Genomic DNA, 26,604 nt, shown 5'->3' with positions numbered 1-26,604 from the left:
CTCATCCTTCAAAGACTGGTTCAAATACTACCACATTAATAAAACCTTCCCTATTCACCCCATAATAATAAGTAATCACTTCTTCTGAATTATAATCTCTGCTTATGGCATTTCATAGAGTCTCTAAATCATTAGATGCAGACCTGGAAGGAGCCTTAGTGGTAATGTAATCCAACTCCTTCATTTTACATATGAGGAAACTGAGGCTTAAAGAAATTAAGTAATGTGTTCAAGGTAATAAAAGTAGTAAGCCGCTGAGCCAGGATTTGAACTTGGGATCTCTTACTCCAAGCCACACCCTCTTTGCCACCCCTACACGAGACTCCCTCCCTTTTATCACATCCTACCTCCAAGTAGAGTATTCATCACAAACGTATAATGATGAGCTCAATGATTTTAGAAAAACATGGAAAGACTTGCAGAAAATAATGAAGAGTAAAATGAGCAGAACCAAGAGAACACTGTACACAGTAACAACAATATTGTTTTAAGAAAGACTTTGAACAAATAAGTTATTTTGACTCTTACAAATACCAAAATTAATGATAAAGGACATATGAAGAAATACACTATCTGCATCCAGAGAAAGAACTGATAAACAGAAGTATGCATAGAATAATTTTACATATATATATATATATACACACACACACACACCTATTTTTGTCTAATGGAAGCCATCTCTAGGGCTGGGGCAGAGGGGAGGGAAGAAAAAAATAAAATGTACAGGATAATTTTGTTGTATATTTGAAAGGAATAGCAAGTTATGCATAGTAGATTTACAGTTTCATGTGCAATCATTTTTTATTGTACTATGTTATAGAAATGTTTGTTTTATTCCACAAATTACTTACTGGTCTTTCTTATGAAGGTAAATTAAATCCCTGAGTGCCAGTTTGCTATAGTTGAAAAAACATTATTCAAATAGCTGCTGCCTGAACAAAACCCAAGTTCATTTCCTAGTCCTATCGTGTACTGTCTTTGATCTGGGGCAAGCTATTTCCCCTCTCTAAGCCTCCATTTCCTCAAATACAAAATTAAAGAGGTGGAATAGATGCTCTTTGGTCCTTTCCCATTCTGAATCCTATGGTGCACTGGATAGTGTTGGACCTTGAGCAGGAAAATTTGAACTCAATTCCAGCCTTAGACACTTACTAGCTGTACAATCTGGGCAAGTCACTTAACTTCTCTTTGCCTCAGTTTCCTCACCTATAAAAATAGAGACAATAATAGCACCTAATTCCTAGGGTTGTGAATATAAAATGTAATCATATTTGTAAAGCATTTTGAAAATCTTTAAAGTGCTCCCTCTGCTTAACATTGTGTTTCTAGCATCTTTCCTTTAGTGTTCAAACCAATCAAGGGACTAACCTCCTCGGTTGCCAAGTCACAGAGAATATATCAGCCCTAAGGAGAGATAATATCACATTTACATGAAGTTGCCAGCACTTCAGTAGCAGAATAGCATGTTGGACAACTCAGTTAGATACTGGGTGGTTTCTTCTGCTTCTTCCTTATCCTGCTAGAATACCAAGAATCAAAGTGCATAACATATACTGAAGAAACTCCAAGATCATGCCCAGTTCTCAAGAATATGAGACAAGGGTGGTATGGGGAACATTATTTTAAAAGTAATCCAAAGTTTTATTTTAGCCTTAACTTACAACCTTCTCCTCAATGAAATGTTTTACTCGAGCTGCTATCTACTAACCATTGAACTAAATATAATTCATTGGCTTTCCTCATAGCACTTTTCTTGTGGGAACATAAGCACAAGTATAAAAACAAAACAAAAAAAGATCAGGAAGAATAAACAGGAAAATGTGACTGGTTAAAAATAAAAAGGGGAAATTTTAAAGAACAAAAATGAATAAATGAATGCAAATAAGGACTTCCTGTAAGATGGTGGAATAGTAAAAAGTCAAGGCAGCCCTCACTGCTCAAATACCCTCAATGATTAAGAAATAGCACCCAAACCCCTTTGCTCCCTGCTTTTAAAAAAGAAACACTAAAAAGACATCAGAACTCAGATCAATGCAATGACCAATACTGACTTCAGAAGACTGATGGTAAACCACATCTCCCTCTTCTTTGTAGAAAAATGGTGTAATACCAGGTGAGGAATGAAGCATATTCTTTTAGACATGACCTAAGTGGCAGTTTGTTTTGCTTAACCGTCCTTTGTTACATAAGGAGGTACAATTGCAGGGATGGAATTGAAAATAATGTGGGGCTTTTTTTTAAGAATCAAACTTTTTTCAAATAAAAATCGGCTGCAAAATTGTCAGAAGGGTAAATATTTAGTAAACAAGAGGACGGTCCTATACGAAAAACTGAAGACTTAAGGTAATTTCTTTAGCTGAAACACTATTGCTTCTACTTTTAAACTACAGTAATGATCTTAACTCTATCTTATTCACTGTCATTTTGGACAGATTTTTTTCTAATTGCTTTCAGTGATTTAAAATAAAGTTTGTTGAGAAAACATATTACATACAAGCAAACAATTACGACTTTCAAGCATTAGTAATAGAATCTGGCTAGTTCAAGTTACAACCTGAGTGAACCACACCCTTTTATTGCCCTGCAGATTTTGTACACTGAGGCTTTGTTTTGATTCTTAATGGAACATCGCTCCTGGCTTTATAAGCAAGGAAAGCTCATATTTCTAGCATTTGAAAAGGAAAACATAATAGAGATAAAATGCTTAACTAATGTCCCAGAGTGTTATTCTGCCCTTCCACTTCCACACCTTCTGAATCATCTGAAGTCACCCATCCCTGTTAAAACATGTGCTTTCAATTCAACATGTAGGATTATAGATAGGAGTATGGGATTTAGCACTAGAAGGGGCTTCAAAAATCACCTCATGCAACTTCCCTATTTTACAAATGAGGAAATGAGGAATGAGGAACATAAAGAAGACCAATGATTTGTTCAAGGTCACACAAGCAATACATATCAAGTAAAGCCAGAAGTTCAGATTAGATTCTTTAATGTGCATTTATTTTTGAGTCCTTATTATGTATAATAGATCGTTATGGCTGTTGAGGGAGATAAGGTTAGACAAGACCAAGTTCTTGCCTTCACGGAGATTTCTGTCTAATACAGGGACCATAACATACACAAAAAACATAATAAAAAATAATGTAGACAGTCTGTGTGAGAGTCAAAGGGGAAAGATCCCTACTGAAGGTTGATCAGAGAGGTTTCGTTGAAGAGGCAATATTTGACCCGGGCTTTAGAGGAGGAACACTGATCCGGCAACCAAGAACATTCCTTCCACTTCCCTTCCCAACTGTGCGCCTTCCCATCAGTCAAGTGAGGTTTCCCACTCATTACAGGGGAAGAGGGAGACAGTATAGGTGTTTGGTTAGGGCAGAATTATAGAATGACAGCACCTCAGAGGTCCTCTAGCCCAACCCATGCCTCACCAAGCAACAGCTCTGAAACACACCCAACGTAACCCTTAGCTCCTGGGCAGGAGCATTAGCAGACAGACATCAGATTCTGGAAATGGTGAACAGACTATCCCCGACGGCCCTAGTTTGCTGATGTCTTTTTGAGCACGGCTTTTAGAAGCTAGTGGGAAAGAGATACCAGAGGAAGTTATCCATTTTGCATTAATCAAATGGGAAGAAGTTCAGTGGGCATATTCGCATGGTATGTCTGATTTCTAAATCTCTATTTCCTCTCATTCATCACCTCTGGTACTATAGTAAGCTGCTATTGCAGGATGATGGCAACCAGAACTGATGGGGCACTTGCTACCAGCCCAACCTGATTCCTGCTCAGATAAGGAAAGAATAAACCAGAAGAAGAGACAGAGGTCTGACTCTGCCAGATGTTAGACAAAAGCAGCTAGGACTCATTTATGATGGTTGCCTCCTGAAGGTCACACTTTCTCACGTTAAAATGTGCATCCCTTTATATCACATAAACTTTCAATAAATATTCTAAGTACTTTATTCCCTAGCTTACACAGTATTCATATATTAATTCATCTATTCTAGTGATAACTATTCTCCATTAATGTTCTCCTTCAGTGCCTCACTGTGGTGTGGGGTTGACTCGGTGTTTTTGGTGACTATGCCAGCTGAGCAAAGTTCTACAAAGTCCTATCACACAGAAAACCCCAGAATCTTGAAAGCTATGTGCGCAGAGAGTGAATTCTGTAAGATCCAATTAAAAAAAAAAGAAAAAGAAAGGAAAAGAAAAACAGACTTCTTAGCTAGCCACTAACTCTCTCCTCTTGACTATTTTTGCACCCTCCCCCAGGTTTTAATAACACTAATTCTCTCTTGGTTTTCCTCTTACCAAGACTGCTCCAGTTCAGCCTCTTTTGTTGTATTATCATCCACACCCTACCCTCTGACTTACTGTAAGAGTACTCCAAGGCTCTGTTCTGAGCCCTTCTCTCTCTCTACATTTTTGGTGACTTTATCAGTTCACATCAGATCAATTACCATGTTTATATAGATGATTTTCACTCTTCCAGTTCTCCATTACCAGCTACCTATTAAACATTTCAAACGGAATGTCCTATAAACATCTCAAACTCAGAATTTCCAAAAAAAACAAAACAATTATCTTTCTCCACCACCAAACTCACCCCTATTCTAAACTTTCCTTCTTTTATTGAGTGTATCACCATCCTTCCAGTAACCTAGGAATGAAACCACCAATGTCATTCATCCCACATAGAAAATCAATGCCAAATCTTGTCAATCCTATCTCCATATTTCTCATATCCACCCCCTTCCCTCTACTCACACAACCACCACTCAAGTTTAGAATGTCTTAATCTCTTCCTGGACTATTTCAATAGCATCCCAGTTTGACTCCCTGCCTCCAGTCTCTGCCCTCTCCAATCTAACCATGTGTCATGTAAGTGCCAAAGTGATGCATAGATCTGACTATGTCACTCTTCTACTCAGTAAACTTCTACAGATTTCTATCAGCCCTAGGATCAAAGTCACACTCTTTTTGGAATCTACATTTTTTCCTTTCTTATATTTCCAATCTTATACATTACTTCCCTTCATACACTCTACGGTCCAGCCAAACTGGCTTTTTCACTGTTTCTCACATACATGACATAACATTGTCATGCCTAGAAGGCACTCCCTTCTCAACTCAGCCTTTTAGAATCCCTAGTTTACCTCAAAGATCAGGTCAAATGTCACCTCAAAACAGGGGGCCTTCACTGATACCCCTAGCAGCTAATGCCTCCCCCCAAACTCCCTTACATTTTTGTTTATAATTTGTAGATATTTACGTTATAGATACATCATATGCTTACATGCACAAGCATACCTTATTTTATTGTACTTCGTAGATGTTGCATATTTTACAAATTGAAGGTTTGTGACAACCCTGTGTCAAACAAGTCTATCAGTACCATTTTTTTCAACAGCATGTGCTTACCTCATGTTTCTGTGTCACATTTTGTACAATATTTCAAACATTTTCATTATTATTATGTCTATTATGGTGATCTATGATAAGTTATCTTTGATGCTACTATTGAAATTGTTTTGGAGCACCACACACTGTGCTCATATATAACGGTGAACTTAATTGATAAATGTTGTGTGTGTTCTGACTGCTCTGCCAATCATCCTTCCTGTTTCTCTCTCTCTCCTCAGACCTCCCTATTACCTGAGACACAACAATATTGAAACTAGGCCAATTAATAATCCTTTGAGCCCATTAATTAGGGAATGGCTGAACAAGTTGTGACATATGAATGTAATGGAATACTATTGTACTATAAGAAATGATAAGCAAGTAGATTTCAGAAAAACCTGGAAAGACTTACATGAATTGATGCTGAGTGAAGTGAGCAGAACCAGAAGAACATTGTGCAAAGTAAAAGCAACATTGTGCAAGGATCAACTATCATAGACTTAGCTCTTCTCAGCAATACAATGATCCAAGACAATGCCAAAAGATTCATGATAGAAAATGCTATCCACATCCAGAGAAAGAACTATGGAGTCTGAATGCAGATCGAAGCATACTATTTTCACTTTTTTTCTTTGTTTTTTCTTCCTCGTGGTTTTTCCCTTTTGTTCTGATTCTTCTTTCACAACATGACTAATGTGGAAATATGTTTAATATGACTGTACATGTATAACCTAAATCAGATTGCTTACTATCTTGGGGAAGGGGGAGAGGAGGGAAAGAGAAAAATGTGGAACTCAAAATCTTATAAAAATGAATGTTGAAAACTATCTTTACATGTAATTGGAGGAAAAAATACTATTTACAAAAATAAAAATTCTTCAATGGCCTCTAAGCATTCATGTGAAAGGAATAGTCAGTCAATGATGTAGCAAACTTCACTGTTGCCTTATTTTAAGAAATCGCTACAGCCTCCCCAATCTTTAGCAACCAACACCCTGATCAGTCAGCAGCCTTCAACACTGAGTGTAAGACCCTCCACCAGCAAAAAGATTATGACTTGCTGAAGGCTCAGACGAAGGTCTGCATTTTTTAGCAACAAAGTATTTTTAATTAAGGTATGTACATTTTTAAGACATAATACTATTGCAAACTTAATAAACTACAATGTAGTGTAAACATAACTTTTATATGTACTGGGAAACCAAAAAATTTGTGTGACTCACTTTATCACAATATTCACTTTATTGCAGTGGTCTGGAACTAACCCAGGAATGTCTCTAAGATATGCCTGTATATATCAATTAGAAGAGAACCAGATCAGGGACCTTTTGCAGCTATGTGGGGAGGATGGATCATTAACTAAATGAATGATAGAAACTTTCACAGAAAACAAAATAGATAATTTTGACTACTTGAAATAGAAAAGCTTTTACATAAATGAAATCAATAGGTACAGGACAAGAAAGATGCTTTTAACTGAAAAAAAAAACTTTGTGTCAAATATGTCAGATAATGGTCTATTGCATAAAATATAGAGGGAACAAATACAGAAGACAAAGAACCATCCTTTCCAAAATATGAGCAAGGTACTTGTCAAAAGAAGCATCACAAACTTCTAATAGGTATGTGAAAAACTGTCACAAATCACCAATAATCTGAGAAATATACATGAAAATAATTTTTGGGTTTTACTTATACCCCAGTAAATTAGTGAAATAATAATAACAAATGACAAGATAACAATGATTTTTAAATAGCATTTGCTATTACAATATTTAATTTGGAGGAAATATTGGCAATTGTGGAAAGAAAAGCACATTAATATTTTGTTGCTAGAGCTGTCACACAGCTCTTAAATAGCAGAGCAAAATCTTCCACACTGCCCTTCTGACTCTTGGTTCAGTACTATTTAAAATATGTTATATTATGTCTCACATGTAGAAGTGACTAAACCAATTTTAGAAGTTTTCTTGTTAGGGCAACTAGGTGGCACAGTGGCTAGAGCACCAGGCCTGGAGTCAGGAGGACCTGAGTTCAAATCTGGCCTCAGAAACTTACTAGCTGTGTGACTCAGGGTTAAGTCACTTAACCCTGATTGCTTCCAAAAACAAAACAAAGAGGTTCTCTTGTAGCACCCAAGTTAGATTCATCGATGTTCTTTGGGACACTAAGTCACATTGTGTACTAACCATGTAGCTATAAATGTGTCCACTGATTTCTACATTTTCATTCGGAAAGTATTTAGACTGTCAACGTTATACTACTTTCAAGGCACAATGAATGACAACAACAACAAAAAAGCGTGGAAAGTTCCATATTGCTCATGTGGTTAATTACACAGGACTTTTATTTCTTTGGAAAATGAATGGATTCTTTGTTAGCTCATTTTAACAGAACACCAAATGACCTTGGATTTATCTTGCCCTAGTTTTCTAAATGTAACTGACCCAGAATAGCGCAAGCTACCCCAACCTGGCAAGAATGGAGTCAAAGTTCCCACAAGCCCAAAGTAGAAATCCCATCCGAGAAAAAGATAAAAGTTTCCCTTTAACTGCTGCACTACAAACATACCTAAAAAGTTATTGCTTTCAAATCTATTGTTACATGTGAAAAAGAACATACGTGATCAGTGAAGAAAAATATATTTTTTTCACTTATATCAAGTAAAATAAAGTTTCCAAGAAAGGGTAACAAATATCAATCAAAAGTACAATAATATCATGAAGTCACGGAGAATTTAATGTCAATGGGATACATTATAGGATAGGCAATTAACATTAGAAGTTCAATTATTAACAATCACTCAAGTAACCAAAAGGCCACTCTACATCCTTCTGGGAAATAGGTAAGATAGAAAATTTCAATAAATAGGCAAATAAACAAACCTGAAGGGCTTCAGGAGAAATTGGTGTTTCTTCTGATTACGTAATAGGCACTGGTGGTGTTCTGTGAAGGCAGATCATCCAACCTATGTCCTTCTTAACCTCGTTTTCATCCCAATTACACATGCTGAGAATCTCGTTGCAACCTCAGGGAAAGACACGCTTCTGCCAAATGGGTGGGAATGCCATACAAAAGCCTTTATTTATCCCTTTCCTCTTTCACAGACTTCTCTTTGGTAACCATAAGTAATTGTCACATCCACCTCACTACCTCAAGGGAAAAAAAGAAAAGCCATAACACTATCCCATATGACTCATGTTTCTGACACAGCTAACTCTTAGCTCTGGGGCCCTTTCCTTTAGTTAAGGTTTTTTTGTTTTGTTCTGTTTTGAATTTACTCCATAGTGAGGTACAATCACAAAGTGAGCAAACTCAAGAAGAGTCTGAATTTCTTTCAAAGTATGGATTTCTTGTAAATTAACAAAAAGGCAATCCTATGCTTTAATTCTTCTAGACCTCCGGGGTAGTTTTCATAAAACAGTGTATTGAAACTCAAGAGCCGGAACTAGGAATTCCTTCAACCGGGGAAAACACAGTTGAGATCAGGGAGAAGGGCAGAGCTGGTGGCCCATTCCCCAGAAAGTCTGACTAAGTTCCCAACAGAACTTAAGAGAAGAGAGACACCAGTACCATGGGAACCAAAGACAGAAGGCAAGGATTCTAGCTTTAGGATTCAGGGATTGCTGCACTGCAGCAGTGCAGGTGCGTGGAGGGCTGAGCGGGAATGGGCAGCTCTCATAGTGCGGAAGAAGAATGGCCTTCTTCTAAACATCAGTGCCCTGGGGCAAAATCTCTTTTGCTATGTGCTGATTATGGTAGTAACAGAGCGACCACATAGATATCTGTTAGGCTAAGAGCTTCTTTTTATCATATAAGGAACATTAAAGACTCATTCTAAGTCACTCTCGTCCTTGAATTTACTCTGACCTGTTCATATCTTCATTTCTTTTAGTCCTGCCAAAATGTCACAGCACATGCTATGTCTTACCTGGAGTCCAACATAACAAATACAAAAAATCTCAAGTATGGCAACAAAGTACTAAAATGCACAAATTACATTATTTCCTTCAGGTAAATGCTCAGTGAATAATGTGTGAATTAGACATGTGGTAATAACTCCTCTACAATGACTCATATTTCACTGCCAAGCCCCTCAGAATAATGCTATTATCTACACAGAAAGGTAGTATTTTTTAATTCTATTTAAATGCCATCTAGAAGAGTTCTAAATAAAACATATAAGGATTGTTTGAAATTGCATAGTAACTAGGCCCAAGGTGGCTTTAGACAGGTTCCTGCAGTCTGTTAATCATTCACTAGCATTTTTGGCAAGACCACATGAAAGGAAACTCTTGGAGTGGCAGAAGGGGTAGTAATACGATACAACTTCTTCCTAGTAACTGTGTCCACTTAATGACAACACTGTATTCAGAATACTGCTGCTGAAAATTATTGACCTAAAAGATTTTTTAAATAAAAAATATCAGATGGTTACATAAACCCATTATATTATTATGGACTAGAAGAAGAAACAAAAACATAAATGAAGTCATAAAAGTTAAAAATGTCTTAAAGGTTTTCTATAAAATTTCTAGAAATGAGTCAACCTCCTCAGACCACTTCTATTCATTATCCGTTTAACTCACTGAAGGAAGTTGGCAGGGGAGGGAAGATTCTTTGAAAAAGTATTTTATTTACAAGAATTGACTTCAAGCATATTGATACTAAATATATGTACTTGGATCACAAAATAGATTTTTCCCACACTTTTAAGTACTTTTAAAACAGATTCTCAGGAGAAAATGCTATAAACAAATGAGCTGCTAACAATCCTACAAGACAGCTACAGCCAGGGTGAGATCACTTTATTTTTTCCTCTCCCCCAGAAAGACTGCTATCACTGGTCACAGTTAAACATTTCCTTATAACCAGGAACCAAAGGCATACGTGCACTCTGAAGGCCTTCTCTCACTTTCACATCTGACTAGGTAAGAAAAGATTCACAAAAACAACCAACTCTGTCTGAATGGTTTGTCGTAGGAGTCTGCAGTCTATGCTACAAATGCCCCATGTGGCAAAGCTAGTCGGCTATGCAGGGGAAAGCACTCCCTGCCACCCACTATTGTCCCCAGCCATCTGCTATGCCCTGGGAGCTTGGACTTAATATACCGTGTTGCTTGAAGTTTATTACTTAAGAGAACACTTTCAGTCAGCTCAGATGAGCTGGTTAGGCAGGATCTCCACATGCCCAGAAGAAATACAGTCACCTACCCATTGTGCCAGAGGGAATCCCTGGAAGGTTCCCACACTCTTTTTGAAAGGGTGCCAACCTTTGGGAGATCAAACGAGATAATATTTATGAAGCACTGTTTTAGTAACAGCAGACATAACTGGTTGCCAGAGTGAATGCAAATGCTTCATTTTTTTAACCAAGAATTATAATCTGTCCTCACCAAATATCTTATCAGAAGCATAAAGTAGGCTGAATTGAATTTCAGCTACTTTTATTTCACTCTAGTGAGACTGAAATGGTCCAAGATCAGAATTCAAAAAGAAGAAAAAAGGGGGCTTGGATGTAGTTTGCTTTTATATGTACGTTGGTCGGTTGTTTCAGTCACGTCCAACTCTTTGTGACCCCATTTGGAGTTTTCTTGGCAAAGATATTGAAGTAGATTTGCCATTTTCTTCTCCAGTTCATCTTACAGATGAGAAAACTGAAGCAAACAGGGTTAAGTGACTTGCCCAGGGTCACACAGTAAATGTCTGAGGCCAGATTTGAACTCAAGAAGATGAACCTTACTGACTCTAGGCCTGACACTCTATCCACCTGTAACACCTAGCTGCTTGTATAGCTAGTATTTATATAGCACTTTAAGGTCTGCAAAGTACTTTATTTATGTTATCTCATATAATCCTCACAGCAGCCCTGTCAGGTAGGTGTTATTATGATCCCCATTTTACAGAGGAAGAAACTGAGACTCAGAGGGTCTCCCAGCTTGGAAGTGTCTAAGACATTCAAATTCTGGTACTTCTGACTCGAAAGCCAACACTCCCATTGGTATATATCATTTATGAGATAGAATATAAGCCCTTAAGAGCAGTGGCTATTCCATTTTGGTTTTTGTATCCCTAGAGACTAGCACATGACCTATGGCCAAGTAGATGCTTAATAAATATTGATTGATTGACTGATAATTCATGAATGGTATGATCAGCACAAGAGTAATCTGGAACCTGTACTTCTATAGCATATAGTTGGTTGTGCAGAAAGTCTACAAGTTGGCCACATAACCACATCCTAAATACCAAAAGCAAAACAGAGGCACAAGATGTTAACAATCAAAAATGGGAGGAGCCAAGATGGTAGAGTAGCAAGAAGACATACAGCCAACTCCACCCCTCCAGTACTGATCATGAAATCTAAAATAAAAAATCATGGCAAGTCATTTTTCTAGCCTCGGTAGGCATAGAGAGACAGAGAGGTCTATGAACACCGAGGATGGGATCTAGCCAAGAACAGCCACGCATAGCATTCCAGGACAGGGAGAAGCATCAGGACAAAAAGAGATTCCAAATCTAGCAAAGAGGGGCCCAACCTGGCTCAGTTTGCAAGAAGAGATGCTAACTGGCCATTCTGTTGCTTACTACCCAGTTTCAGATCCAGGGCTGACAGAGGGGAAGGGGGATCTATGCCTAGGGTTTGAGTTGCAGGATGAGAAGTAGTCTGGGCCTTGGGCTGTGGTCCAGGCAAGGAGTAAGTTCGGAGGCAAGCAGCAGCTGACTTCCAATCTCACAACTCCAACTGCCTTTCAGAAATATAGAACTGGATGTCCAGTAGACATCTTAAGCTCAATATATCCAAAGCAGAACTATTTAAATCTTTCCCCTTAACTCCCACCCCTGACCTTCCCTATTATTGTAGAGAGGAATGCCATCCTCCTAGTCTCTCAGCCTTGGAGCCATCATGAGCTCCTCATTATCTCTCACCCCCCACATCCAAGTTGTGGCCCAAGGCCTCCCAATGTCACCTTTGCAACACCTCTCAAATACTCCCTTCTCTCCTCTGACACTGCCTCATCACCTCATGCGTAGATCATTGCAATAACCTGCTGGTGCGTCAGCCTGCCTCAAGTCTCTCCCTACTCCAATCCATCCTCCACTCAGCCATGAAAGTGATTTTCCTAAAGCCCAGGACCACTCTATTCAATGAACTCCAGGGTTTCCTATTGCCTCTAAGATAAAATACAAAATGCTCTGTTTGGCATTCAAATCCCTTCATAACCTAAACCTCGTCCCTTCCTACCTTTCCAGTCTTCTTGTACTTTACTCCCCAGTACATACTGTTTAATACAGTGACACTGGCCTCCTGGTGGTTCCACAAACAAGATACTCTGTCTCTCCTCTTCCTTCATTTTCTCTGGCTGTCCCCCATGCCTGGGATGTTCTCCTTCTTCCTCTGCAACTACTGATCTCTATGGCTTCAAGTCCCAACAAAAGTCCCACCTTCTACAGAAAGCCTTCCCCAATCTCTTAGTTCTAGTGCCTTTCCTCTGTTAATTATTCCTTATTTATCCCATATATCACCTGCTTTGTGTATATTTGTCTGCATGCTATCTCCTCCATTCGATTGTGCAAGCTCCTTGAAGGCAGGGACTGTCTTTTGCCTCTTTTTGTATCCCCAGCACTTAGCATAATGCCTGGCACATAGCAGATATTTTGATTGATAATTGTTGATTATTTTGATTGATTGACTGAATCAAGGAATGAAGTGGGGTCCCAGTTCCAGCCTTCAAAATCTTATTTAATCCATAATATAATCCATAATATCTATCAATAATAGTAACCTAAGATCTGGTTCCTGAGATAAGCATACAGTAGAGAAGATGATGAGCAATAGGAAAAGGAAGATTAGGAGGTGGAGATTCCCCCTACAGGCAATATTTTGAAACAATGAAATGAGTCTTTGACAACTTTCCCCATCCCTTTCTCCACCCCTTTTTCACCTCTTTGTGCCCTTTCTCCAAGTCCTAGGTGGCCAGGTGTCTCTTGCTATTCTAAATCTCCCACCATAACATCCCACCCACTCCTGCTATCTTACAGTGTGTTCCTTGTTGAAAAATTCTCTTCCTAATGTCCCCCTCCCCCCAAATCCAAAATCCTATTTCCTGAGTGCTGAGGTCTACTAAATGTTAGGAAGAAATAATCTTTTAATCTAAATCTAATTAGTAATTATGCATAAATGACTGATAGTCCCCTTAACCCATTTTCAACCTAAATCACTTGTTAATCAGTGGGATTGTAGGCCATGGAAGGAATTCTCTTCTTGGAAGTCTACCTCCCCTCCCAAACAAAACAATTGCCTAAGATGTCCCTACTGTTCATATCTTCTAACTTTCATTCATGTCTAGACAGTCTTAATATCTAAAAGCTTTACCCTCCTTGGTAACAGGTCCCAGAGCAGGGACAGAGTGTATTCTGGTAAGAGTTAAAGGTCCCAGGGGGCAGCTAGGTGGCACAACAGTTAAAACACCAGTCCTGAAGTCAGGACATACATGAGTTCAAATCCGGCCTCAGACCAAACACTTAACACATACTAGTTGTGTAACGCTGGGCAAGTTACTTAACCCCAATTGCCTAAAAATAAAAATTTAAAAATTTTTTTAAAAAAGTTAAAGATCCCAGCAGTGGAGGAAATTGGGCATTTTAAAGTTAGAAGCTGCCTTATAACACGTAGATAATTGACATTATTCTAACATTAAGAAGACAGCAAATGGCTTCCCTTTAGGAGACACCTAAATTCTGTCTGATAATTATGATTATGCCACTTAATAATCACTTCCAGTTTGCAAAGGTAAATTAATGAACCTACAAAAAAGGAGGAATTTGTGATCTATTCTTGCCTGCTTTCCTACCTGTTCTTTAAATACCTCCTGCAGAAGCCTTCCTTCTTTTATCTCTGAAGCCAGTAATGAACCCTTTTCATTCATGTTTTTTCATGACCTCCTCCCTCATCATTTGGCTTTCACTTTTCTTAGGTACTTTGTAGGGAACGTGGTACTTAGCACTGGGACCTGAAATGTCATTGGTAGAGAACTCTCAGTCTCTAATCCTCATGAGGTTGTTATGAGGATCAAATGAGATAATATATGTAAAGCGCTTAGCATGGTGCCTGGCATATAGTCAGTGCTATATAAATGCTAGCTATTGTTGTCATTGGAGGCAACTAGGTGGCACTGTGGAGAGAGTGCCAGGCCTGGAGTCAGGAAAACTCCTCTTCCTGAGTTCAAATCAAACCTCAGATACTTACTAACTGCGTGAACCTAGACAAGTCAGTTATCCCTATTTGCCTCAGCTTCCTCATCTGTAAAATAAGCTAGAAAAGAAAACCATTCCAGTATCTTCGCCAAGAAAACCCCAAATGGAGTCACGAAGACTCAGACATGACTGAACAATTAAAAAAAAACACAAACTCCATATATCACCTAGGTGGAGTATAATGCTCTTCACAGTGTTGACTCCTACAAGTTTGTTTAATAGAAGTTGAATTGAATTGACTAGTTGGCACAATATAAATTTTGACACTGTGTGTTTGTTTTATACCAGCTTGAAATAAGAGCCTTATAAATTCAATTGTCTTATCATTTCCTACAATTTATATATTCCTGAGAAGCCCAGGGTAAACTGATTTTTAAAAATTAATTTTTAAAATGAGCTAGGAGACCTCTTTAAGTGAGCTGTAACATCAAGACTTCCATACACCAAAGAATTATTTTGTAAAGTAAATGAAGTATGGAATAGTTACTTTGCACACCTATATTTTCATATATCAGGCTTACTTAAAAATAGTATACATTCCTTGTGATTTTTTTTGTAAAAAGTCATCAGGTGAAAAAGCAATCTCTATGTGGCCAAATATGTTATACTGACACTGACACACATCAGCATCTCCCTTTTCATCTTTTACCTATACTGTTTTTCTCCCGGGAGAATACTAACACCCAGGTAAAGCAAAAGGACTCAAAATTTTCTCACACATGAAAATTCAATGAAAAATGAAGCCAAAGGAAAGGCAAAGTACATAAAATTATCTCTAGGTCTGCTACCTAAGTTTTATCACTACCATTTCTATGTCTACCCTAATTTCTTCTAGGGCCCATAGCAATTTTCTTCATTCATCAGGGAGATGAATCACTATATTTTAAGGCAGACATTTCTATATTTTTCCAGGTGTGTTATTCCAAATCAGGGTGGGTCCATCTTTGGGTGTGACAATTTAGATAAGAGATAAGTTTCCACTTTCGAGGCCAAGCTATCATTCCAAATGAATGCAGATAGGACCGGCTCCATTTAACAAAGGTGAGAACATTAGCTCTCAAAAAAAGACTATTTTTTCCTGAAATTTTTTTTTAATCCTGATACAGCAGATCATGGAGATTTGGTCAAAAGTTTGGGAGCTAAAATATGTTTTTGTGAAATATGAGTACACAGACATTTTGTTGTTGTTCAGTCATACTGGACTCTTTGTGACCCCCTGGACCAAAGCATATCTATACCGCCCATGAGGTTTTCTTGGCAAAGATAATGGAGTGGTTGGCCATTTCCTTTTCCAGTGGATTGAGGCAAACAGAGCTTAAGTGATTTGACCAGGGCCACACAGCTAATAAATGTCGTAGGCTGGATTTGAATTCAGGTCTTCCCAATTCCAAGCCTACCACTCTATCCACTGAGCAATCTCGCTGCCTATATGACACACAGATATACTACATCGAAACAGTCTGGCACCCAGCTGTCATTTTTAATGCAGATTATCAAGTCTACACAATTTTTCCTCAGAAGAGTTTTATCAAGTCGTTCCAAATAAGATAATTAGCTACTAGGTTAAGGATCTGGCAGTAGCTATATGTTCTCCAACGAAAATAGCCTACAACCTTCAAATCACCACCAGCCTTTGCTCTTAAGGGAAGATGCCAAGGTGGAGGCACAGGGAATTTACCAAATGGCCTAGGTTTTTAAAAGTTGAAGACAGAAGATGGAAGCAAAGGCAGACAAAAGGGGGCAGCTAGATGGTGCAGTGGATAGAGCACTGGCCCTGGAGTCAGGAGGACCTGAGTTCAAATTTGGCCTCAGACACATAACACTCACTAGCTGTGTGACCCAGGGCAAGTCACTTAACCCCAAATGCCTCACTAAAACAAAAAAAAAATTATTTTAATTCTAAAAAAAGGCAGATAAAAGGGCAGGTAGAAGAGTATTGCACAACCCTGTAAAATCGGTACAAGGAATGCTGAGCTGAGACAAGCAAAGGGCAACAAAAAGGGGCTGGGGTTTTTAAAACTATGTTAGGGGAAAGTGAGGGGATCGAAGAAAAGAGAAGACAGCTACACGGGGTAGATGGGATGATGATAAATACTAGCAACAGAGAGAAGGCCAAATTATTCAAGTCTTACTTTGATTTTGCTTTCTCAGTCAAGGAGAATGACCTTTGCACTAGAAAGCACAGACAGAAAGGAGTGCAACAGGGGTGTGCAGAACATCTGTGGGAATGAGCCTATAGGGGTCGTCTAAGGAAGCATGAACCAGGCTCCCTTAGAATTTTCCAGGGACTCCAAGGACAAGGGTGACCAGATATTGAAGGGCCTATTGGGAACAATGAGATGACAAAGCAAGCCCCATATTGGTCACTCTACGCTCTGCCTTTTTTGTCTTCCTGCCTAGAGATCATGTCAGAGCTGTTTAAAATGCTTCCATAATGACAGAAGTGAGAACAACCTTTTCGTCCACTGTGACAACATGGCGACTGTTCCCATGTGGCAGAGAGAGCAGGCTAAGTGAGCTGAGCCTGGGCCTTGTGCTCCTTGCTGCTTTTCCATTGTGGGATTCCTTCTCTGAGCACAGATGACTGAATAGTAATCCCCAAATGAGAGGCATGTCTAGATTTGTGGCATCCAGAAGTTTCTAAGAGAGCTCTGGAGCATATACTTCCTCTGAGGGCCCCATGGGCCCATTCCCACACACATATCATTCAAAGTCCATGACTATCAGAGAGTTGACATAATAAATAAGGAAGTAGTAAGAGATCACCCATTTGCCTTTAATTAATACTGCAAGCATATACTACCTCCTTGAATGGGAAAAGACATGGTAATTGTGATTGCCAAGACATTGTGAGATATTTGAAAAATCATAAAAAATAGGAGGGTACCACAAGATCTGAGAAGGGAAAATGTTGTCTCTGTTTAAAAAGAAAAAAGAGAGAGAAAGAAGAGAACAGAGTCTGTATGAGCCTAAGAACCTGACTTCAATTCCTGGGAAAATTCTAAAAGTGTTTATTAATGGTTCACCTAGCAAAGGAAGTGGTAATTACAAAGAGCCAGTTTGGCTTCATCAAGGACAGGTCATGCCATTCCTTTTTCACAGTATTATTAAACTGGTAGGTGAGAAGATTGTTATAGATACACTTTACTTAGATCTTAGCAAAACATTTGCCAAAGTATATCATGCTATTTTTATGTGTCTATATGTGGTTTAAATGATAATAGAGTAAGATGGATATGAACCTGGTTGGATGGTCCCACTTAGGAATCAGTCGTTAAAGGTTCAATGACAACTTGGCACGATGTCTCCAGTGGAGTACCTCAGGGGTCTGTACTTGGTTCTGTGCTATTTAATACAATGTTAAATGTCAATGACTGGGATGAAGGCATAGAGAGCAAGCTATCAATTTGCAGATGACACAAAATTAAGAACAAAAATTAACACTTTGAATGGCAAGTCAGGATGCAGAAAAATCTTAACAGAATAGAACACTGGGATGAATATTAGAAAGATCAAATTTAATTGGAATAAATGTAAAGTCTTACATGTGGATTCAAAAATCAATTTCCCTAAGAGAAGATGGAGGAAATATTTAGAGAATGGCATGTCTGCAAAATACCTAGGGCATTAGTGGACTGCAAACTCAATATGAGTTAGGAATCTGATGTGACAGCTAGAAAAGCTAACGTGATCTTGGGCACATTAAGAGAGGTATTGCTTCTAGGAATAAGGAAGTCTGTAAATATTCTCCTCTGGTCAGACCAGTCAACCAGTCAATAAGCATTTATTAAGCACCACTATGTCTCAGGCACATTTCTCACCAGCTGCACTGCTTTTGGACTTCTTAACACTTTTCCATCATGCTTTTCTGCCACATGAAACCCATTCTCTTGCAAGATTGAATCAACCCTCATACTCATATCTCATCCGTATGTCATCAGTATTCACCCTTTGCCCCTCTGATGAGACTTTCTGACAGTGTGGAAGGGCGTTACTTCTGTCTCATATAAGGATAGACTGAAAGAATTGGGAAGTTTAGCCCGGAGAAAAGACAACTCCAAGAGGGCCGTGTTCAAGTTCTTGAAGAGCTATATGTGGAAGAAAGAGTAGATCTGTTTCTGTCTGCCTGCATGAGGCAAACCTAGGAACAACGGGTGGAAGCTGTAAAGATGTAAACTTAGGTTGGATATCAAGAAAAGTTTCTACCAATTAGAACCATTCAAAAGCGGGATGGATTGCCTCAGAAAATGTTGATTTCTCCCTCACTGGGGTTCTTTAAGCAGAAGATTAGTGACCATTTGTTGGGTATGTTATGGGCATGCTGACCACCTGTTGTGTATACTCTGGGTATAGATTATAATACATGGCTTCACAAGTGCTTTGCAATTCTAAAATTCTGTAATTCTGAGGAAAATAATTCATTTTATGGTTAAGCTTGCATTCTACACTCAAAAAGATATGTTGTTAGCTAATCCATGGTTATCTGGAATAAATATTGCAAATTAAATGCTATGTATCAACATGATTAGACCCTACAAATTTTTCAATGATTTCAAACTCAAATAAAAATAGGATCCATTAATCCATCCATAAGGATTCCTACAGGCTACATATTGACTTAATTTCAAAATGCAATGTACACTATGTTTTATTGTATTTTTATTTCTTTTATTAAATATTTCCCAATTATATTTTATCTGGTTCAGGCCACCCTTGGGAGTATTGAGAGGGGCCTACAATCTGCATGTCTGACATCTCAACTTTAAATTACAACTCAAATATCACCCCCTCCAAGTAGCCTCTTTAATCAGGGATTCTTAACATTTTTGATAAGCATTAGATACTTTTGACATTCTAATGAAGACTATAGACCCCTTCTCAGAATATTGCTGTTAAATATATAAAACAAAATACATATGTCTACAAAAGAAACCAAAAATCGACATGGTTATCAAAGTTAAAAAAAAAAAAGTCCATGGACTCCAGGTTAAAAAGACCTGTCTTAAACCCTAGTGAGTAATGGCTCTTCTCCCTCAGACTTTGTACTTTATACCTCTCTTCTGCACTTGCGTTGTATTATTTTGTACTTTAAAATCTCCAAGATCACAAGGACTATCTAAATTTTATCTTTAGTTTTTTAACTCTATCAGCACCTAGTATGCTGGGCACAGTAGGTACTCCATAAGTTAGCATTAATAAATAACTTGACAGTGTTGTTTGTCTATCGTTCTTGAAGAGGACTAATGATATTATGAAGGTGATGTCTTGACTTGCAATTGGATTTAAGTGAGCCAGGTCTGTGAAAAGTCACCAGCCTCTGGAATCCTCTGGGTCTAGTGGCATGATATAGATCAAGATGACTGGAGACGGCCCCAGATGCAGTGGGATACCTTGGTTTTTTTAAGCTAAGATCTTTCCCAGATCTCAGTTTATCTGAGGCAAAGCCTATTCAGTGATTAAGGATAGGTAGGAAATGAGGCCCAAAAAACGACTTCTTTTACCTAGTCAAAAAAGTCAATCTGGGAGGGAGAGATTCTCAGCATTTCTGGCCAAAACAGAAACAATTGCTACTGACACTCACTCTGAGACATCAAAACTGAAACAATGACCAAGTGAGACTTGGGATGGGAAAAAAAGACTCAAAGGTGGCAAGACTTTATACAGAATGATAATATTTACTAACAGAAATAGGGAGGGAAAGGAGCAGATTTAGGGGGAAAGATAAACTGCTCAGCTACATTTAGTGGCACAGGTAGGTGGAGATGTCCAGAAGACAGTCTTGTAGGCCTGAACCTCAGAGCTACTGTTATAGACTTGAAGGTTCTTTGCATAGGAGTCATCTTTAAAGCCACAGAAGTAGATGAAATAGCCAAGGTATAGGAAGGATAAAAGAGGAAAGGAAATAGACAGTAATTAAGCACTTACTATGAACCAGGGACCATGCTAAGAGCTTTACAAATATTATTTCATTTGATCCTTACAGCAGTCCTGGGAAGTAGATGCTATTATCATTCCTATTTTATAGCTGAGGAAACTGAGGCAGACACAGGTTGACTTGCCCAGAGTCACATAGCTAGTAAATATCTGAGATCAGATTTGAACTCTGACTCCAAGTCCAGAGATCTATCCAATATGCAATCTAGCTGTCTCTGCCTATTTGCCATCAAAAGATGACTGAAGGCACATGCTTAGGGGACAACAACACTTATAAGGTTGGGAAGAAAGAACTACCAAATATGATTCACTGTTGGTGGACCAATGGATGGAAATAACCATTCTGGAAAACAATTTGGAATTAAACACAAAAACTTAGTAACCAGTGCATGCCCTCTGGCCCAGTTATACCACTGCTAAACCCATACTCTAAAGAGATGAAACAAGGAAGAAAAGGTCCTATATATAAAAAAGCAGCTCTTTTTGTGGTGGCAAATAACTGGAAACTAAAGGAAAAACCTGTCAACTGGCTGAACAATAACTGAACAAATTGTGGTGTATGAATGTGGCAGAATACTATTAGGCTATAAGAAATGAAGAAATAGATGATTTCAAAGAGTCACAGGAAGACTTGCATTTATTGATGCAGAGTGAAGAAAGCATAACCAAAAAACCAAACTAAACTATAACAACTTTGAGGACTTTTATAAACTGAGGAAGAATGAACTGAGCAGAACCAGAGAGCAATCTCTGCAATAACCATAGTCCTGTGAACACAAACAGCTTTAAAAGCTGTAAGAACTGATCGACAGAATGACCATTCATGACGCAAGAAGGCTGATGATGAAGCATGCTATCCACCATCTGACAAAGAAGTGATGGATTTAGGGTATGGAATAAGGGGGGTTTTTTGTTTTTGTTTTTTCTCAACCAATGAGAGAATTTGTTTTGCTTGACTATACTTATTAATTGGTATGAGGAATTTGTTCTTTTCTCTTCAATGAGATGGTATGGTAGGATGGAAAGAAAATCATTTTATATTGATTTAAAAAATAAAACCCTAATTTAAAAAAAACTATGTCCTCCTGATCAGCACTAAATTTTATTTTTTTCAAGTTTTAATAGAAAAGTAAGCAGTAGCAAATTTAAAAATCATTTTACCCAACTTAATACGGAATTATTCAAATGTTGAAACAGATCTGTAATCTCTTAGATGTAAGTACATTATTACTAATAAAAGAGTTTTATTTTCCTAGTGCAGAGTTGGTTGCCAAAATGGTACCTGAAGACTAGACCTGGTCACACCATTCTCCAAGACCTTCAGTCCTACTGCCAAGAATTATAGAAAGTGTTCCTAAAATATTCATTGGAATTGCTTTGGGATTAGGAAATAAATTGTAAATCGCCACTTGGGTTAATATATGCTGTTCCATGAGTTACTGCCCCACATTGCATTGAAATCCAAGAAGCAGTTATAATTAAAGAAGATCAAAGAGATGCGTAATCACTATCTTCATTCAGTTCTGCTATCTTTCAGTTAAGATAGAAGCTGGATTCCATTTCTAAATATAAGCCTGTGTGCACTGATTAACTGAAAATAATTTCTTTTAAAAAAATAATCTCTATCCAATCCTGTAACATACATTTCAGCTGCCTACATATTGTATTGCTCTGTGAAAATAGTAATTTAAAAGTCTTCTGCGTAGGGCACTGTAGTTTCATATCAAAATAGCTAGAGTTGCTGAGACTTAGTTGACCCTTTTACCTCAAGGTGAAGATCTGGGTTAATCAAAAGTTTATCTAAGTAGAGTTTAAAAATGTTAGAAAGACTCGGTTTTTTTCATTCTCACCACCAATAAGTTGGAATCCATATTTTTTAAAGTTATTGTGCATTTGCTATTAAGTATTTCAGTACTATGAATACAGATCATTAACTTTTTTTCAAATTTCATTGTTATTATTATTTTTTAATTAATTAATTAATTAATTTTTAGTTTCCAATATTCATTTCCACAAGATTCTGAGTTCCAAATTTTTCCCCCATCTCGCCCCTCCCCCCAACCCAAGACAAAATGCATTCTGAATACCCTTTCCCCTAATCTGCCTTCCTTCCTCTCACCCGCCCCCCTTCCTCTCACCCGCCCCCCTTCTCTTATCCCCTTCCCCTTATATTTTCCTGTAGGGCAGGATAGATTTCTATACCCCATCACCTGTATATCTTATTTCCCAGTTGCAGATCACCAACGTTTAAAGATAAACCAGTGTGTGCAAACTTCACCATCACAAAAAAAAAAAAAGAATGGAAGTTCTTAACCTTTTTTGGTGTCATGAACCCCTTTAGAAATCTAGTGAACCCTTCTTAGAATAGTGAATTGATTTGTTTCAGTTGTGTCCAACTCTTTGTGACCCCATTTAGGGCTTACTTGGCAGACACTGGAATGGTTTGCCATTTCCTTCTCCAGCTTATTTTTACAGATGAGGAAACTGAGGCAAACAGGGTTACATGGCTTGCCCAAGGTTACACAGCTAGTAAGTGTCTGAGGACAGATTTGAACTCAAGTCTTCCTGACTCCTGACATAGAGCTTTATCTACTGTGCCACCTAGCTGCCCCTTTTTAGAATAATGTCTTCAAATGAATAAAATAAAATCCATAGTATTAGAAAGTAGACAAATCATATTGAAATAGAATGATCAAATATTCTTAAAAACAAGTTCATGGATCCCAGGTTAAAAACTCCTAAACCAGAGGGTGAAAGTCCTTAGAAAATGCTATAAACTCATCTCTTGCATACTAGACACTGTTTTGTTTCCCAACCCTAAGATCTGCTTTACCCACACAGCCCAACTTTTCTGTCTGACCCTTCATGTCAAAGAGCTACTGGATCAAACAGGCACCTAACAAGGAAGCAAAACAAAGCAGGGTGACTGCAGCTATTGAGTTCTCAAAACCACATGAATTTTGCAAACATTACCAAGATACAGTAAAAGATGAACCAAGTCTCTATAAATCTATTTTGTATAAATTCCAAATGGTTTAAAAATGCCCAAGTTATTAATATAGAATAAGTCTGTGTTGCTATTAAATTGCTAATTCAAATGTATTTCTATAAACAGATGAGAATATAAAACTTAAGGTGAAAAAGGTAGGAAAAAAGTCACAAAAAAAGACAAGGAAACTATAATAAGCTTTTCCTCTTTCACTTAGAAAAAATAATCAATTATATGCAATGTACTTAGGTTTTTAACTTCTTTTATCCATTCCCCATTTCTCCAGTCAACTGTTACATAAATAACAGACCTAAAGTACATATTTTTTTAAAAGTTTTATCACAGGGCAAATTATAATCTCTGCACATAGAGATAATGATCAACATGGTAGCTACAAAACTCCGGAATAGAAAAGAGTAAGGTTTCCTAGGGTCCGTTGGCTAAAACCCAAGTAGATCCATAAAATATCCATTTAATTTACCTTGTAGTGAAAAATGGAGATCATCGATGCCAGAGGAAAGCTGTTCATCTTTGGTAGGAGGCATAGACGCAGATGCCATTCTTTAACGCTATGGAGATTATATCATGTCCTCCGCAGTTAAAGAAACGAGCTGAAAGGAAAAGGGGGGAGGGAGAGGTACATTAGTAATGTCACAATTCAGAATGTCTAGTAAAAATATGCACTACCAAATAAGCAAGAGAAAAGCCTCCTGTCTTGAAGAAACAACTTTTTTTTTCTCTTAAGGTGTTTCCTTAGTTTATAGGGGGAAAGTGGCTACGCCTTCTTTTTTACAATAATAATCCCGTTTTTGCCCTATGACTCCATTCACGTTCTCTGGAATTGCTGGCAGAACTCCCAAAAGAACTAGAATGTGGATTCTGAAATGACTTGTCATGAGAAGGAACCCCAGCAATTAGAAAGATTCAAGTAGGTTGTCCAAGGGAAGTGATGGTAACATCAGCTGATGACATCCTTGGCTATTTTGTTTCTGCTCCCACTTCGAGGATTTTCTTTAAAATACTGGATCTCATTGAATTCCTTTCTTGCTCAGTAACTATTATAATGCATCGGAAACAACAGAAGCAGAGCCTTGGAGAGCTTAGGAAATGAAAGTAACAAAGAATGTTTCAGACAAAACTGTTCTACTGGGTCTCTTTGCTCCTCTTCCCAAGGTCTTATTTTCTATATTTGCATGTTTCTTTTCCCTCCAAGACTAATCTCATCTTTAATTTAGTGTCAAATAATCTACTCCTCCCTACCCTGCCTCATACAATCAGTTCTGATTCATATGCACGAAGTTACTATTTATTACTTAGGAGGCAGGAAGTAAAACACTTCTTCAGACACTGGTATTTTGAAGCAAAATACAATATAAGCCAAAGCCAATAGCTAAGCAGAACTGAACCACTAATATGTCTAATCGGCCATTTTCAATAATAAACGGAAAAAGTTATATGTAATGATAATTATAAACTATATTGTAAATATTGTTATGAATAATAATAACATTGCACCCACAGAATTTGATAAGAATGCTTCTAAAAGTTAGAACAGCAGTGTGGTGTAATGAATAGAGAACTAGTGTAGTAAGGATAGACTCAGGTTCAAATCCCACCTCTGACATACATGGGACTATGTGACGGTGGGCAAATCATTTAATCTCTCAATACCCTGGGCAACTCCCTAAATTGTAGACCAAGTGGTGACGTGCATTGATTGGCAGAGGCAATAGTTTTCTCAATGGGAGTTCCCTATACCAATGAAATCATAGGCCAAAACAAAGAAAAGGTTAGGTTTCATCATTAGATGTGCTCAGGGGTAATTAAAATTCTAAAGAACATTTTATGAAAACTGTTAGGTAGTAATGGATACATAATATAATAGAATGTAAGCTCTGAGGATTGGAACCCTCTGACGGTAGGGACTGTTTTTATTTTTGTCTCTGTATTAATAATGCCACTTAACACAATGCCTGGTAACAAATGTTTGGTAAGAAATGCTTATTGAACAGAATTAAACAGGAAAGACAAGTTTAAAAAAAAGCTTTATTTATTTTGTTTTCAGACATTTGTTTTTTGATCCAAACTACTAACAAGAACATATCTTAAATTCTGGGGGTTTTGTTTTTTACTGTCACTTGTATTTAAATTGAACATTTAAATGGTACATCTTTATGTTTAGCAACATCAGAGTTGAAATGAAGCGCTACTACACTAATTAATATTCCTTGATATCAAATGCTACTATTATAAAAGGTCACCAGTCACTGAAATTTCACTTTAAGAAAAAAGGGTACCATTAGTGTTTTTAAGGGGTTTTGTGGGGTTTTTTGAGGGGGGTTCTCTCTTTTTTTTTTTTAGACTAAGTTTCCCTATCTTGCCCAGGCTGGAAGGGCAGTGACCACTATAAGAATAATTCAATTCCACTGCTTGCTGATCAGCATGGAAGCTTTGACCTGTTCCAATTCTGACCTGAACCAATTTGCTCTTCCTGTGGCAGTCTAGTGCCCTCTCCATGCTAGGAGCTGGCTATATTGGTACCAAACTTAGTGTGGACATTTAATCATCTTTAGACCTACTGCAGCTTGGAACTCCCAAACTCAAGCAATCTACCAGCCCCAGTAACAGAGACTACAGGCATTCAGCACACCATTGCTGGCCAGTGTATCATTAATAATGAGTCCTGCACAAGGATGCTAATTCCAACCTCTTATCCTAAGTTACTTAAAACAATGCAAAGAAACAAACAAAGGAAAGGTTTTCATTTTATTTGTGCTTCATCTTCTTCATAAGAAATTAAGAATAGTGCAGAAAACCTACTAATACAGTTTTTCACAAGATCAAGAAACTTTTCTCAGCAGGGCTTGTATGTTAGTTTTCCTGATGATGGAATAAAATTCATTTTTCTGTGTAAATTGCAAAACACAAATATGAACTTCTTTAATGTATTAGGACAGCAAGAAAACATTTAGGCTTTAAAATTACATGCCTGCATTTTTAAAGCAGTACCCTAA

At 37.8% G+C, this 26,604-nt stretch overlaps 1 protein-coding gene across 1 annotated transcript in view; it reads right to left on the bottom strand.

Annotated features, from left to right (window-relative positions):
• Positions 1–24,358, bottom strand: part of SYNE2 (spectrin repeat containing nuclear envelope protein 2) — a 352,560-nt gene extending 328,202 nt beyond the window's left edge. The window contains 1 exon segment of the mRNA XM_020986547.2: positions 24,072–24,358. Within this exon segment, the coding sequence (XP_020842206.1) occupies positions 24,072–24,150 (79 nt within the window). The 5' untranslated portion in view covers positions 24,151–24,358.
• Between the last annotated feature and the right edge of the window lie 2,246 nt (positions 24,359–26,604).

This window comes from Phascolarctos cinereus, unplaced genomic scaffold (assembly GCF_003287225.1).
Source record: "Phascolarctos cinereus isolate Bilbo 61053 unplaced genomic scaffold, phaCin_HiC Scaffold_3;HRSCAF=262, whole genome shotgun sequence".
In the NCBI taxonomy this organism is placed as follows: Eukaryota; Metazoa; Chordata; class Mammalia; order Diprotodontia; family Phascolarctidae; genus Phascolarctos; species Phascolarctos cinereus.
This window is presented reverse-complemented; position numbering and strand designations above follow the sequence as displayed.